We start from the raw sequence: 15,410 nt of genomic DNA, 5'->3' as shown, positions 1-15,410 counted from the left end.
CCATGATGCATCAAAAAGCCTTTTCGAGCAATGTCAGCCTGGGCTGAAAAGTCCTTTAATAACTCTTCTCATTCTCCAGTATTATCAAATGCAAGCAGACTAATATCTATTTATATAAATTATTCCACACATGCTGCCCCCAGATCACTCCATGCACGTTACGCCATGTTTTATTCCTGCCTTAGTACCTTACACTAAGTATCTGCAGCCTTCTGAGCCTTACTGCTGTCTACTTCTCCTCAGTCATTCTCCTTACACAGCTTCCCAAAACCACATAGTAAGTTTCATGCATCTCTTGTTTGGAACACTAATAGAAGCCTTTGCTAGATACATTCTGGTATACAAAATACAAGAAATATCCCGTTCTATCACTGATTTTAAAATCTATGGTTTAATCAGCTAGCACCAAAAGTGATTGGAAAAATGACTGCAAGTTATTCTGCCCACAGCTGAGAAGCAAAATTCATGTACAAGGCAGCAAATCAAATATGAAGCCTGCAGGAGATCTCCACATCTTACATGAAAGGAAGGTGTTAGGAAAAGAATGTTTCATCCAAAGCTTTTAAGAATACTTACATAAGGGGCAAAGGATTTCCAGGCCAACTGCTATATAAAGACAAACATCTGGGATTCATTGACAGCCTGATTTATACTTATGTAACAACAGTCTATAAAAAGGTTGAAAAGCCAAAAATAATTAAAATAAATTCTAAAAAGTCATCACATTAAATTGCAGATTTTACTCTCCTTTACTTTGTCAATTACACCTATACAAAATGGGTTCAATGCAATGATACAACTTTATGCCAAATATGCATATGCAAAAAAAAAGTGTCTAGAAAAACATTAGAGAGTTATGTTTATCTCCATTCAAAAAAGTGTCTTAACAACGTGATAGCTGTAGGTGTTGGTTCCCTCACTTGAATAATAACAGAAACTATACCTTTGGGAGAAGCTGGATTGCTTGGAGTATTCTCTGTCTGTGTCCAGAGTTAAGGATTCCTATTTCCAAGAGGTCCTGGTCCTCCATTACGTTGCTTCCCTAAAAATGGGGAAAAAAAGGTAGAATAAAAATGAAGAAATAGCAGATGCCTTCAATAGCCTGAAACAAACCCTTCTGTTGTGTTTAAAAGAGAACACTTTGCTTAACTTGTAGTATCTGACAAGAATCATAAAATACTGATGATTGCATTCATTTTCATAATGACAAAATATGGTGGAAGGCGCTTAAGCTCATGGGCAATTACTACACTGCTGGCAGCACTGCCAGTGGAGAAACTGTAGCTCCCACTGAAGCCAAATACCAGATGTGAACCTTCTTTCATTTGACTGGAACCAAAGACATGACTACAGAAACGTTCGGAAACTCTTCATTTTTTTCATTTGCCTCCTACCTCACCCAGCTCTACATTATGTTCATTTTTTTTCCAGATTGGAAAGTACGTACCACAGAATATGATGAATGGAGTAAATGAGGATAAAATTATGTTGTTCCTTATTAGTAAAATGGGGAAGAAACCAAAGAGGGGGAGTCGTATCAATAACCCCCATACAGCCCCCATCCCTCTGAATTTAACCATACCAGTGCAGTCCTAACTTTACCTGTCACTGAGCTCTTATTTCCCTTGTGGGCAGGTCAAATAACTCCTAGCATGCAAAAAAGCTGAAAAAGATGATCTGTACAAACAATACATGAAATAATTTCCCACAAAAGTCCATAAAATAAGCCTCCACAATTCAATTCCTCTGTTCTTAGGACTTGCGAGGAGTAGGACAGGACCAATAGCTACACAAATAAGAGGATAATACGACGACTAAGAGATGATCCTAGAATTCATCAAAAGAGTGGGAAATACAGGGTGAAATTGAAGGAGTTTGACACCACCTACGTAGTATGTTCAGCAGTTGAAGGTTAAGGCACTTGATTAACTGGCAGTGGCATTGGGAATCACAGGAGGCACAAGAGTAGTTTAAAAAGGGAATTGCAGCCAGGGATCGAATCAAGATGGTTCTAAGTAGCCTGGCGATCTTGCATTGCTTCTTCAGACTATCTCATTTCAGACAAAAACTCAGCACTTTTTTTGTTTTTTTTTTTTTTTAAAAAAAAGCTTCTCACTATTACAGTTGTGAACAAAACCTGGAAAAAACAGATGATCTTTCTTGAACTCTTACCCCTGTTAGAGTCTCATGACACTAATTTCCTAGATGCAAGAATTCTTATTTTTCATACTCATTTAACACCATCATGAAATAGGCTTTTATGTGAGCAAATCTATGACAAACTGCCTCTCCACCTTTCAATTTAGTTTGTTGCTTCTGACTCAGTAGAGCTCTTAAGCAGCAAAAAATCAAATGCTAATAGGTGCATAAAGGAACATGCTTAAATACTTTGCTGAATCAGGGCTTAATAATGGATATGAATTATTTCTGAATATCAAATCTCCTGTCCCACAGCAACATAGCTTTCTTTCAAAAAACACACTGGAATAAGCAACACTTCACCCTGTTCAGCTGCTAAATCTTCAGTCTTTTCAGATGGCCTGATTAGTTTACAGATGTACTCTTGAGGACTCTGAAGTGCTACTCTGCAGAGTATCCTGCAAAATCTAGGGGAGGTCTTTTTAAGTCAATCATGGAAACTTTGCAGAGCTATTACATTTAAAATTATATTTCACAGTAAGTGGTATGATTTAAGACTACAAGTCTGCAAATCATATCCTGAAAGAATTTGTGTGCAGCATTCAGAACAGGAGCAGGCAGAGACCTGCTCTAAAGGGAGAAGCTGTGCAATCATGCCAGTTTAAGCAGATCGCAGGGTGTAGAAGTGAATGCAGCACAGGCTGTGCAAACAGCGATAGTGATGAGGTGGGGTTAATGACCCCTTCATCTCCCTGGAAAACACATACAAAATATTATTTCCCCATTCTTCCTTTCTCCTTTAAATAACCTAAAGGAGGCTGGAAACTTACAGGAAGAACTGGGGAAAAATAAACGTTCCATTTTTGGGATGGATTCTCCAGCTGCTGGAAATAGCTAGCATAAATGGATTTAAGGAAACTGAGCCAACTGAGGATCCAGTCCAAAACAAAGGCTATACGTTTTCATTCATTTAGATAAATGCAGCTATTTTGTTTACAGCTATTGCTTTCACTTCATTTCACTGTTTTTCAGATTTCACCTTTCATCGCTGCATGATGTTTACTCATAATCATGGTGTGCTCATCACTGAGCTACTACACACTGTTTACTGGTGTCAGTAACCTTGGCACCCAGCTTCAAATATTGCAATGTTTAAAAACCAATTCAACTAACACTTCGGCACAGGAAAAATCCTGTCTATTTGTACATAGTTGCTGCATAGCAGAGAAAGCATTATTTTATTAATTCTTCACTATTGTTTTTTCCCTATATATTACTTCATGTACTTTGTTTCTTTGTAGTTGGTATTACATATTTTTTAAAGTGTGTCAAGGCTGCAAAATCAAATATTTAAAATTCAGAAAACCCTGGAATTCATGTTGCCTCCTTGCCTCCAGTCTAAGAAGGCAGCAACCTGGTCTTTCAAAGCGCTCAGGTTTTGGAGCTTTTGCTGTGTGTTACCATCAGTGTCAACAGTAGCAGACAGATATCTCTCCAGTAAAACACACTTCATTGTCTCCTGCCATGGAGCCAAACCAGCTCTTCCAGAAGAGCAAGTCAGGAGACTTCAGATACTCAGTATAATCCACTACCGCTTAACATAGAGGAGTAAACCGGTAGTAGTACAAAGTCCCCCAAATTCTTATCTCCCTGGTGTCTGTTCCCATTCTCCCCTTAATCCCAGTCCTTGATTCTTTCTTTACCTGATTACTCTTCTTGTGCTCCTCTGGTATCCTTCCATATGCTCCTACATTGAGAGTGAGGAAAACCTAACTTCCTTCTGCAGCAGATCAGAGACAAGAGAAGTTCTCTCCCTCCTCTCAGCTGCCATGCAAACATGTATTATAAACTGGGCCAAATTTAACCTCAATTAGTTTACAGAGGTGACATGGTAAATGTAATTAAAATGAATATGAATGCAAGATTGTCTTTTCACATTATTTCAGCCTTAAAAATAGCTGAGCTATACTAGCGCAAACATCCACCAAGAAGAAATTATTCTAGTACGCACCTAGAGAATATATGTCGGAAGATTTAACTTTGATATGCTTATATACAAAGCAGGTTCTTATAAGAGGAAATATGGAACAGCAATCTCTACTGGGGTTATTATGCTCTTATTATGTAATAAAAACATAAGAGGCTTTGTGATACTGTAGTTTCTTAAGTCTATAGGAAAACTTAGTTGGAAGGAAAACTTCTCAAAAATTAAAGCAGTAAGTAATATATCAAAATTGCTTATACTGGGACAGATTCAGATCTCACTCACTTCAGCTTACACTGTTGAAATTCCTGTCTTGCTAATGAATAAAAGATAGTCTTAGGAATTAAAAAGATACTGCTTCTGAGATTCCAGTTAGGAAAGAGTGTAGCTAACCTTCGCCCCCCAGGATTTGTGGTTCTGCACACCTCTCAGGAATATTATCTTTTTCCCTGTAAAAAACACACAAGAAGCCAATCTCCTGAGTAAGAAGTTAGTAGTTTCACAGAACAGTTGGGATCAAGAAGAAAGGAAAAACTACTCTGCATGTGGGAGACTGGAGGCTTATGAAAAACAACATAATTTAAAACCCCAGAAATTTTGCCAAAATCTGAGATAGTTCCTATAAATAAGTTCAGAACAAAATGCATAATGGTACACTATGAGATAAAGATTTTACTGGCATTTGTTCTGGTTCTTCCACACAAAATCATCTCTGGCACTCTCCACCTGAAGTTAATACAGTCTTTCCTAAAAATGCTGGATTAGACCTTTATACCAGACTTCAAACATAAGTAAATACAGATATATGTATATGGAATCTTTAGAAAACAGTTAAATCTGGAATATGTCAGATTTATAGAAAAAAAAAAAGACTCTATTAAAAATAGCCTAATTTTAATACATTAAACAGCTCATAGAACCTCTACAATCCAATCAAAGCAAAAGATTTATAAACTTCTAGACAACTTCATTTACTATCAAAAGAGAACTACTTTCAAGATTCTTAAAATAAAAAAGACCAATATGCATTCTACATCCTGCAGAAACAAAAGTACTTTGAAGATTTGTCCCTGAAGATAATAAAATATGGTGATTAGAAGAACATTTTAGAATTTAGATTAGATATTAGGAAGAAATTCTTTACTCTGAGGGTGGTGAGGCACTGGAACAGGTTGCCCAGAGAAGCTGTGGATGCCCCATCCCTGGAAGTGCTCAAGGCCAGGCTGGATGGGGCTTTGAGCAACCTGCTTTAGTGGGAGGTGTCCCTGCCCATGGCAGGGGGGGCTGAAACTAGATGATATTAAGGTCCCTTCCGACTCTAACCATTCTATGATTCTATGGTATGATTCTATGGCAGGAAGGACTGTATGTTTCTCATTGCCCCAATTTTGTACCTATGTTTTTAATCTTCTTTCATATATTTTCTGTGCTGAAAATCTATAGTGAAAAATTCCAATGTCTGGTTCTGTCACTGAAGTAAAATAGTACAGAAGCTTAAAAACAGCTGGCAGATACATCACTAGGCTTATCCAAAAACTCAACCGCTGAAGTTGGAAGAGACGGCTTGTGGGGAACAAACCACCTGCATATGCTTTTTTATCTTATTCTTGTTCTTCACTTTGGCTGATAAATTGAAAATCTGATAGAGGTCGGAGAGAGGTTTCAGAGATTTTCATTGCAAAGTTATGAGAAAAAAAAACTCAATGGGGAGATAAATGCATATGCATCACTTTATGTAAACAGAACAAAAACTGAATGAAAAAAGAGAAAGAAAAAATTACTTTTGCATTTCGAGGTTTTTTTCCCTTACAAAAGAAAAAAATTGTTATGTAAGAAATCAAAGATTTGGGAGAGTTCTGGCTACAGGCTGGCAATGGCAGCTAAACCAGCTTTTTCTATGCTCAGCTTTATCAGCTAGCAGAGGAGAAGCAGTAAATCTGGTGCCTAAAGCTGTGTAAGAGCTGTTACTCACCAGGTTGAGTTGAATTCCTTTGCTGTGCAGCCATTACTGACACCAAGTTCAGCTGGAGATGCCAAGTGCTACTGGAAGTGGCCACAACTTCAGGCAACATTTTTATGCTTCTGGTGTATTGGAAGTTGGTTTGCCCAAGAGCAGGGCTGGTGTGGGTAAGGGAAGGATGACTTCTGAGGTGAGGACTGTGATGATGGGGCAGCATTGGTGCTTGCATCACCATATTGCATGAGGAGTGCTTTATGCTCTTCTTTGCCCTCTTCCAGCCACCCACGTAGTGGGTGATGCACCATCAACATAATGAGATCAGTAGTGACTCTAAAAAGCTGGTACAGGTGGCACCTAACACATAGCAATAAGTAGGGTCGTGGTGTATGCATATCACAGACAAAGCCTGGTAGGTGTTCAAAGTGCCTTGCCAATGTCTCTCTCAATGTGTATTGCACTCAATTTCACCCTGACTGACTGAAACTGGACACCATAGGAGCACAGCCAGGGGGATCTGAATGGAGTTGGGGCAACAGACATCATACTTGGGCTTACAGGGCTGCTGGAAATATGACCTGGCATAGATAGGAAAAAGAAGAATTTAAAAGGTGATACACTTAGCTTGAGTACTTGAGAGCACCATCATTCCTGCCACTCAGATAAGAGAGGTGGAAGCAGGGAAGGAGCAGATGGGACTGTTCTTCCATTATGTGTGCTTGGAGATTGAAGTGAGACCTACAGCACCAAAGAGCTTATTCTTTCTTACCCCTTTCACTCCAAATGCATAACTGGGAAGGGAGCAGGCATCTGGTACCAGCGGGAACAAGGACTGCTATGAAGCAGATCCTCAACAGCTCACTTAAAACAACCTCCTCCTCAGTCTGAATTGCTTTGCTTCTCACCCACCTAATCCTAATATCCTTCCAAATTGCATCCCCTTGACATCTAGACTGTCCTCTGGCTGGGAAAAAATTAGAGACATCTCATAATGTGGTTAAAGACCCAGTGAATAACCGGACTTTTATTTTTCATTGTCTAAATAATATGTCAGGAGGTTTATAAATTTTCAACACAACATAGCTTTTACACAAGGTAAAACAGTATATTTCTTAGAGACTTGCAAGAAATGACTAGAGAAATGTAGCTTTCAATCATGAACACTCCCTCTTATTACTGCAAAAATTTCAGGCAGTGTGTCACGTGTTTCATTTCCAAACAAGAACTGGCAAACAACCAGAATCTAGCAAGCTTCAGTATAAGTGAAAAGGTTGCCTCTCACTAGTATTGCCACTGTTAACATGAAAACAAGATCTGTAAGAATCACTATTGAGTGAAATGCCTAACTTGTACTTTCAGGTCAGAAAGATTTATCGGATTCCTGGAGATACTGCAGAAATTGTTATTTCACCTACAAACCTGACAAGACAATCTTAGAAAAATCCCCTGCAGAAGCATGAAATTTTGCCTTGAGGGAAAGAGATTGATTATAAAATATGTCAGGAAAAAAGAAGTGAGCATGTTGCAAAATAATCATTTGATAACATTCTTCTAAAACTATTTTGCTTTTAAACTACTGATACTGATACTCATTCTCAATTCTCATCTCGCTCTCTTGTCAGTCTTTAATTTACGGCTTTCTTAGCAATTAAAAACCCCACAAAACCAAAGAGAAACCTGGAAGAAGGTTTTGCATGTTACTGTCATTTCATCAGGAAGTAATAATAAACTACTATTGAAATGTTAACTAAAATAGGCCATTTAACTCATAGATAAGAGTAGGGTGATAGCAATTCAGAGCCCTAATTTTTGAACTATGCATAAAGACAAAAGGTGATGTAAGTAGGGCCAGTATAAAAAAGGAGTCCAAGAGACCCCGAGTCCTGATCTACCTATGATCGTTTCAGCAATCTCTCTCTGGTTCATATTCAACTCTTCCAGAAGTGATCCTGAAGTAACCAGTGCTATCAAAAGCTTTTCAAGTATTAATATTCAAATGAACATATAGTCTCAGACCTTTCACACAACAGTAATAGTTAATTAAAATATAGTGATAATTAAACAATACTGATAGCTGGGACAAGGATCATTGTGGGAAGAATTTCTGCTATTTTTATCCCCTCTCCCTTGTAGCACTGATTCATTACAACTAACACAATTGTCACATGCAAATTAGCTGTACAGATAAGGTGGCAATTGAAAAAATTACCTCTGATGTCGCACTTGGCCCACTTAATTACTAATGCTGTTGACCCAACTCTGTCTGCCTATTTAGTCATAACAATTCAATATAATAATTATTAATACTTACCTAAATTACATCTTAATGTCTTGAATGTATATTATGAAGATAATTTCACTTCATTTAGTTACAAAAATTCCAGAGAGTCTATATTGTACCATTATTCAGATTACTTGAGATAAATGCTAGTTAGCCTAGATGCTAAATTTCTCAAAGGACCCACTTTAAAATCTATATTACTGTGAGCTAATTAACAGACTTCTAAATTCTCAGAAAAAAAGTCTTTTCTCCAGTAAGTGTGTAAGTTTGGGAAGTGCAGAAGGAGCAAACATGATATTTTCAGACATAGCAAAAATGCCGAATACCTGCTCTGCACGTAACACGGAGTTCTGTTTAACCTTGGAGCTAACACTGGTGGGTTTGTGATAAATGTGAAAACTCTATTCACGTCCCAGAATGTCTCACAGAATTATTGCCTTCCTCGCGTTTTTATCAACCCTAGCCATGCTGTTTTGAATGTGAGCCACCCAAATCAGCCCAGAGAGTACAAAAGGCAGAGTCAAAGACTGTAAAATTCTGGGCACGATCCATGTCTTAAAAGCAGCTTATTTACAGAAAGGGTCTGTGAAATAGAAGCAAGGAAAACATACGCTCAAGAAAAATATTTAAGTCTTCACACACATGCCCTAAAGTTACAACTGAGGTCTTGGAAGTGCTTGTTCATCTCCTGCCTGCAGCTGAACCCCAGTCACACTGGCAGCTTTACCTTTGGGCTGCTCGGTTTTTGAGTCCTCTGTTCTGAGCAGACAGAGCAGCTTGGAAACCACGTGAGACCTTGAAGTGCGTTTAGAAAGTAGGCCCTCTTCTTAGATGCCATCAGAGCTTGATCTAGTAGGAAGTCTCAGAGCATGCCCAAGGCAGAAACACAGGAGCAAGGCATGAATTGGCACCTGCTCTCGCAAAAATGTGGTGGAAGGAGGAAGGACAGCTTTATCTTTCTTCCTCATAGCACAACCCAGCTGTTAGAGGATTCATGCAGAAGGCAGGAGATCAGGTTCACATGTTTTTCTCAAACTGGAATTTCCTAAAAAGAGAGCAAGCTATGCAACAACTGATACGAAAGCGCACTCTGGGGTTGAGGAGGAATTGTTCACTGGCCCCGCTGAAACTTAATTGCTGTGAAGTTTAGTCAGTAAGCCAGAAAGGAATATTATCCTTTTGACCAGTGACAGCCGGCTGTGGTAAATCAATCTTCTTGTGCTAGAAATGCTTCTGGTTTACATCCAGTTACTGCCAAATACAAAAAGCAGAGAAAAAGCTAAAAATTCAGGACTTTCTATTTCTTTCAACTAAGTATCCTAACTTCTGAGCTACAGACGCATGCTTGTGATGCATACTGTCATTTGAAAGAAAACAGTGAGCCATCTGTCTTCATCAAAAAGGACCACTTGTATGTCAAGATCCAGGAGCAGCATGGGAAATCCAGCCTCCAAATGGCATTGCATGCAGAGCTGCAAAGGGAGGCAAAACTTTCAGATATAACTCCTGCTCTGGAGCATTTTATGGCTTCCTCTGCTTAGCACGGCAAACCTCTTTCTTAATCTCCTTTCTCTTCCAATTAAGTTATGCAGGGTCTTGTGTGCCTAATTCAGTTGTAGGGATCCTGCTCCCAGAGACAAGAACTGTAGAGGCAAGCGTGGCAATGCTCACCATTGCTGCAGCCAACAGCATTTTTAATACCATCTTGGAGGCCTCACCTTGCTGTTTGGAGCCCACTCTCTGCACTACAAAATGAAGGCACTGCCTTACTTGCAGATGCCCAAATCATTTTCAGACCTAGCTGCTAGTAATTGGATGCTGCTAGGTGAACTGAACTTGCTGCTATGTTCAATATTACTAAATGTAAAAAAATATGAAGTGGCTTCCAAAAATGAGAAAGAGTGGAAAATTATTGGTGTTTCCTATGAGTTACTGATTTGCTATGTTTAGATGTGTTTCACATTCCACCATTTTGCTTTTGATCTGTAGCAGTGAAGCAAGGATAAAAGGTAAGAGAGCTTGTAAGCTAATAAGGAACTGGAATATACTAACTTTCTCTAGGTGAAAATTAAAAGGGTGCAGGGAAAACACACAGTCAGGCTTGCCTGTGAAATGCATTCGTTATGTTGAGACCCATTTTAACATATTCCTACAGATTTTGCTTGCTAAGGCAGGCATAATGAATAGCAGGACTGAATAAGGTATTGTCATCTCCCACTGCACACGGATGAGATTTCTGTTACATGTGATTTTTCTTATACAGATCGTTGTGATTTATTTCTATGGTATGTAAAGAGATATTACTAGCCAGGTCCCTGAAGCCCAAGAGGTATGCAGAGACGGCCTCCATTTTCTTAAAACCCTTTCTAAAAATAAGAGAACATTTGATTAAGGGTTGACAATTTTCTTTTCTTCCTTTGCTTGTTCTTGTAATTCATTTTGCATGGGAAGTGGGCTGTGTTTTTCTTATCCCTTCCAATTCAGCAGCCGGGCGGCTGGCTTTGTGGGCCCACTCCCGTCACCACGGCAACCAGTAGATCGCTGTGATGTGATCCCATGCGCTTTATGTCACTACACGGTGCTATTGTTCTCTGGTAACAATTTGGGAGATGCATTTCCCCATTCTCATGCAGGAGGATTAATTATTGTTCCACTGACCATCTCACATGTCATGCGTGGACTACAGCATCATATTAGGGTGCAATTTGCTTCACATGTAGTGACTTCAAGAATGACTGCTTTGCACCATGAAGCCTGTGTTCAGCAACAAGCAGACGCTGGTCCTCAGAAACATGCTAGAGAATCTGAATTGAGGCTGTAGTTCTCAAGAATCATCAGTATGACCATACTAACTGAGATCAAAAGTCTCTCTACCTCATTGGTGCAGTGTGTCTGCTAGTGGCCAAAACTGCCCAGAAAAGCAAAATATATAAATAATTTGTCTTATATAATGCTTTTTTCTCACTCTCGTCTTTGGGTTAATTTAAAGTTAAGTATATGGGCATTTAGCTACACTAGAGACTGAGTGCTGGATTTATAGCAGGCAGAAAACCTGATTTTGCTAAATACAAATACGCCATAGATTTCAACGGATACATAAGACTCAGCTGCTCTTTTGCATTTGGAGGAAGCTGATTTACCATCCTTTTTCTAGATCACAGCAAATCACCCCTGCACTGCAAAGCTTATTTCTTTTTATGTGTTGCAGAGATGGCAGAAGCTCTGGACTAGTCTTCTTACAAATTAACTTTGGGATGATTTTTTCCACAAGAATCAAAATAAGAAGAGCCTCTTCAAAACTGTGTTATAATGACAGCCAAAACTTGTATGGTGCATGGAAGAAAGGATACTTAGAATCATAAAATCAGAATTAGAAGGGTCAGAAAGGATCTTCAAAGACCATCTAGTTGCCCTGCCATAGGTAGGGACATCTTTCATGTTGCTCAAAACCCCATCCAACCTGATCTTGAATACTTGCAGGGATGAGGCATACACAACTTCTCTGGGCAATCTGTTGCCCTGCCATAGGTAGGGACATCTTTCATGTTGCTCAAAACCCCATCCAACCTGATCTTGAATACTTGCAGGGATGAGGCATACACAACTTCTCTGGGCAATCTGTTCATGTCCCATGACACTCACTGTAAAAAAAATTCTTCCTTATGTCTAATCTGAATCTACCCTCTTTCAGTTTAAAGCCATTGCCCCTTGTCCTGTCACTACAGGCCTTGGTAAAAAGTCTGTCTCCATTTTTCCTATAAGCCTTTTTATATATTAGAAAGCTACAAAAAGGTCTCCTTGCAGTCTTCTTTTCTCCAGGTTGAACAACCCCAACTCTCTCAGCCTGTCCTCAGAGGAGAGGTATTCCAGCCCTCTGATCACTTTCATAGCCCTCCTCTGGACCTGCTCTAACAGGTCCATGTCTTTCCTGTGCTGACAACCCCAGAACTGGATGTAGTACTCCAGGTGGGGTCCCACCAGAGAGGAGTAGAGGGGGAGAATCACCTTCCTTGACCTGCTGGCCGCATTTATTTTGATGCAGCCCAGAATACAATTGGCTTTCTGGTTTGCAAGCACACATTGCCAGCTCATATCCGATTTTTCATCCACAAGTATCCCCAAGTCCTTCTCTGCAGTGCTGCTCTTAATCAACCCCTGCCCCAGTCTGTACTGATATTGGGGATTGCCCTGACCCAGGTGCAGGAAGCGGAACTTGGCTTTGTTGAACTGCATCAGGTTCACGTGGGCGTACTTCTCAAGCCTGTCAGGGATCTTCTGGATGGCATCCCTTCTACGCACCAAGGGTATATTTCACTCTCTGTCCTTTACTGATACCTAAAACACTTGAACAAGGTGTAACTGGACAATGAGTGCAATGAATGAGGCAAAGACATTACATTTATGCTAACTTTATCTAAAAATTAAAGGTTTCATTTTCAAAAACAACTGGGGAGCCACTGATACATAAGAAGTGCACTCTGGAGTGACTCACTGATCACTGCATTTCTTAATATTTCTGTGTCAACCCACAACAACATATTTTAATATTAAACAGGAGCATTTCATCTAGCACGGTCTGGCTATGTCAACAATAATACAGCAACTGTCACCCAGAACATATTAAAAAACCTGTGTAGCTGTTGACTGGTTTTGATATAAAATATTAATTACCACAGACATCAAAATAGTTTGCCCACAATTGTTCAGTATCTTGCCATTGAACAATAACATTTATAATTCTGAAATGTAAAAAAACCCAAACATACTAAATAAATAAACAAATGCAAAATCAGATTTCAGGCTGTGTGAGCCAGACACTAAACTGTCTACTTTCTGTTCCCTTCCTCCCTTCCTTGCTCTTTCTTTTCCCTGTGTAACTTATTCCCAGTCCACATATTGTATTCAGACATAGTTCTAATGGTGTGACCTTTTTTTCTGTTCACATTCTCTGCTTTACTTACACATTTTTCACTCTTCTGCAAATATTCTTGTATTGTTTATATCAGATACAACACTAAAGCAGTAATTAGACTACCATAGTTCTGTGTTTCCTGCCCATAACTGAGTAGTTACATGTTACAAATACTCACACAACATTACATATTTATACCTATCCATAAATTACTTGCATATATAATGCCAGGCATAATCTTTTCTTACCAGTGAATGTAAGGAAAAAATTCACACATTTGAAGAATCTGTTCTCAGAAATAGAGCTATGTAACTTGTCTCCAGCCAAAGCAAGTACTAGCTGTGAAGCTTATAGTCACATATAGGTCTCACACAGACAGCCCCAGCATGTTGATACAGCCCTTTGAACCATCCCTTCCGTCTAGGAAATAGTATTTGGTTTCAAGAATCTTCTATATAAAGGTAAACTTGTTCTGTTTTTTGTCTGAGGAGCTGATTATTCTTCCCATGGACATGCTGTGTTTTCTTAAAAATCTGAATTAACATGTTCAAAACAAATGAGAAGACAGTTTGGTATATTCTTATGGTAGTATTACATGTATGCAGACTGATCCAGTCCCACAACATTATGCAAGGTTTCTGCAATGTTGCTACGCATCTGATTTTCCAAGTATGCCTGTTAGGATATCTACTGTCAGAGTCCAGTAACCTGACTCTCTAGTACTTTATTTCCCTCAGTCATAAGGAAACCTTCATGAAAGTCAGTCCACTCTTCTTCCTGATGCTACTGTGATGAACATCTCCATCAATCCCTCCTCTATCCAAGGGCAATGCATTCGACAACTAACATTTTGGGAGTCTTTGGGGCCTCCCTCTATCCAAATTCAGACAGTTCTTTTACTGATGCTTTGCAGATTTCTTTGTTGGCAACTTTCTTCTAATTTAACTTTTCTTTGTGATAAAAAAATGCTACTAATGGTCCTGGTGAACGCTTGGGAGTCTCACTGACCCCTTCTGCATCTAATATTGTGTCCAAAATTACCAACAAACCTGTTAATAAACTGTAGGCTCCTGATCTAGTGACACAAGACTGTGGGAGATTGCCACTTCACTTGATATAATCTCTGTATTTCAGTAAAACTTCTTAAATGGAAAGGTTACTTCAGCGAATAAAATGGACAAAAGAACTGCTGATCCCCATTACGCATTAAAGGAACGTTGCAAAGTCTCAAAGCTACAAAACACCAGAATGAAGACTGTTAAACACTGGCTTACCACCCTTAGCCCCAGGATGCATATTCTATATGGCATTGTGCACACAGTATAATTATATTTCTGAATTATCCATTAATTCAGTGCAGGGAGATGCATGGTACTTAGTAAATAAGATAGCTAAGATTTCTTTTTTTAGCCTTTATCATTCTCTGTGTGGGTCCATGTCTTATATATAGTCTTCCATTGAAGACTTCACCAGTAAGAATGACTCACTTACTTCTGACTTTTTTTAGACATTCATTGAAATAATATTAGACAGCTCCAAAACAGGAGCTAATACATTTTATAAGACTCCTTCAAGGCAAGGTGGCATTTTAATGCACATTATACAGAGAAAGAATGAAAGTAGAAATAATTAGGGCCAGATTTTTATTTAAAAAAAAAATAAATCTATTAGTTGTCAGTACCTAAATGCAGGAATTGTTTTCTTCCATTTCAATGAGTACTTAGTTAGTATCTACATATATATTCAAAGGACAAGTGCAGTCAAATGCAGTTTTAGTCGTGAGCATTCACATTTCAGCAAATCCAAATTCCGCTCCTTCCCTTGCACATGTATATCAAAGGATTTGCAGTGCAACAGCTTTATCAGAAAAGCTTGTCACAATTGTAGCTAGCTGTCCAGATAAATCAGAAGGCTGAGACACCTTGGAAAACAGAAAAATCTGAATAATAAGGTACAACAAGTCATGCTGGAGAGTACAGTCAGCTTTCAGCAAGGAGTCAGCTTAAGCCCAGCCAAGAAAACTAGCTCTCACTCAGCATCAGCTCTATTGGACCAGAGCTGTATCCCAAAGAGTGACAAGAATGTCTCTATGTGAAACATCCAGGTAAATGTCCTTCTGCTTTTGTTTAAGGCTCGC

General features: G+C 39.0%; 1 protein-coding gene across 4 annotated transcripts in view; it reads right to left on the bottom strand.

The window, feature by feature from the left end:
* Positions 1–15,410, bottom strand: part of ANKS1B (ankyrin repeat and sterile alpha motif domain containing 1B) — a 455,905-nt gene that overhangs the window by 169,968 nt on the left and 270,527 nt on the right. For all 4 annotated transcript variants that reach the window (XM_014963686.1, XM_014963681.1, XM_014963682.1 and 1 more), the window contains one exon: positions 944–1,042. In XM_014963686.1, the coding sequence (XP_014819172.1) occupies positions 944–1,042 (99 nt within the window). The remainder of the gene's footprint in view (positions 1–943; positions 1,043–15,410) is intronic.

This window comes from Calidris pugnax, unplaced genomic scaffold (genome assembly GCF_001431845.1).
Source record: "Calidris pugnax isolate Ruff unplaced genomic scaffold, ASM143184v1 scaffold44, whole genome shotgun sequence".
Lineage (NCBI taxonomy): Eukaryota > Metazoa > Chordata > Aves > Charadriiformes > Scolopacidae > Calidris > Calidris pugnax.
This window is presented reverse-complemented; position numbering and strand designations above follow the sequence as displayed.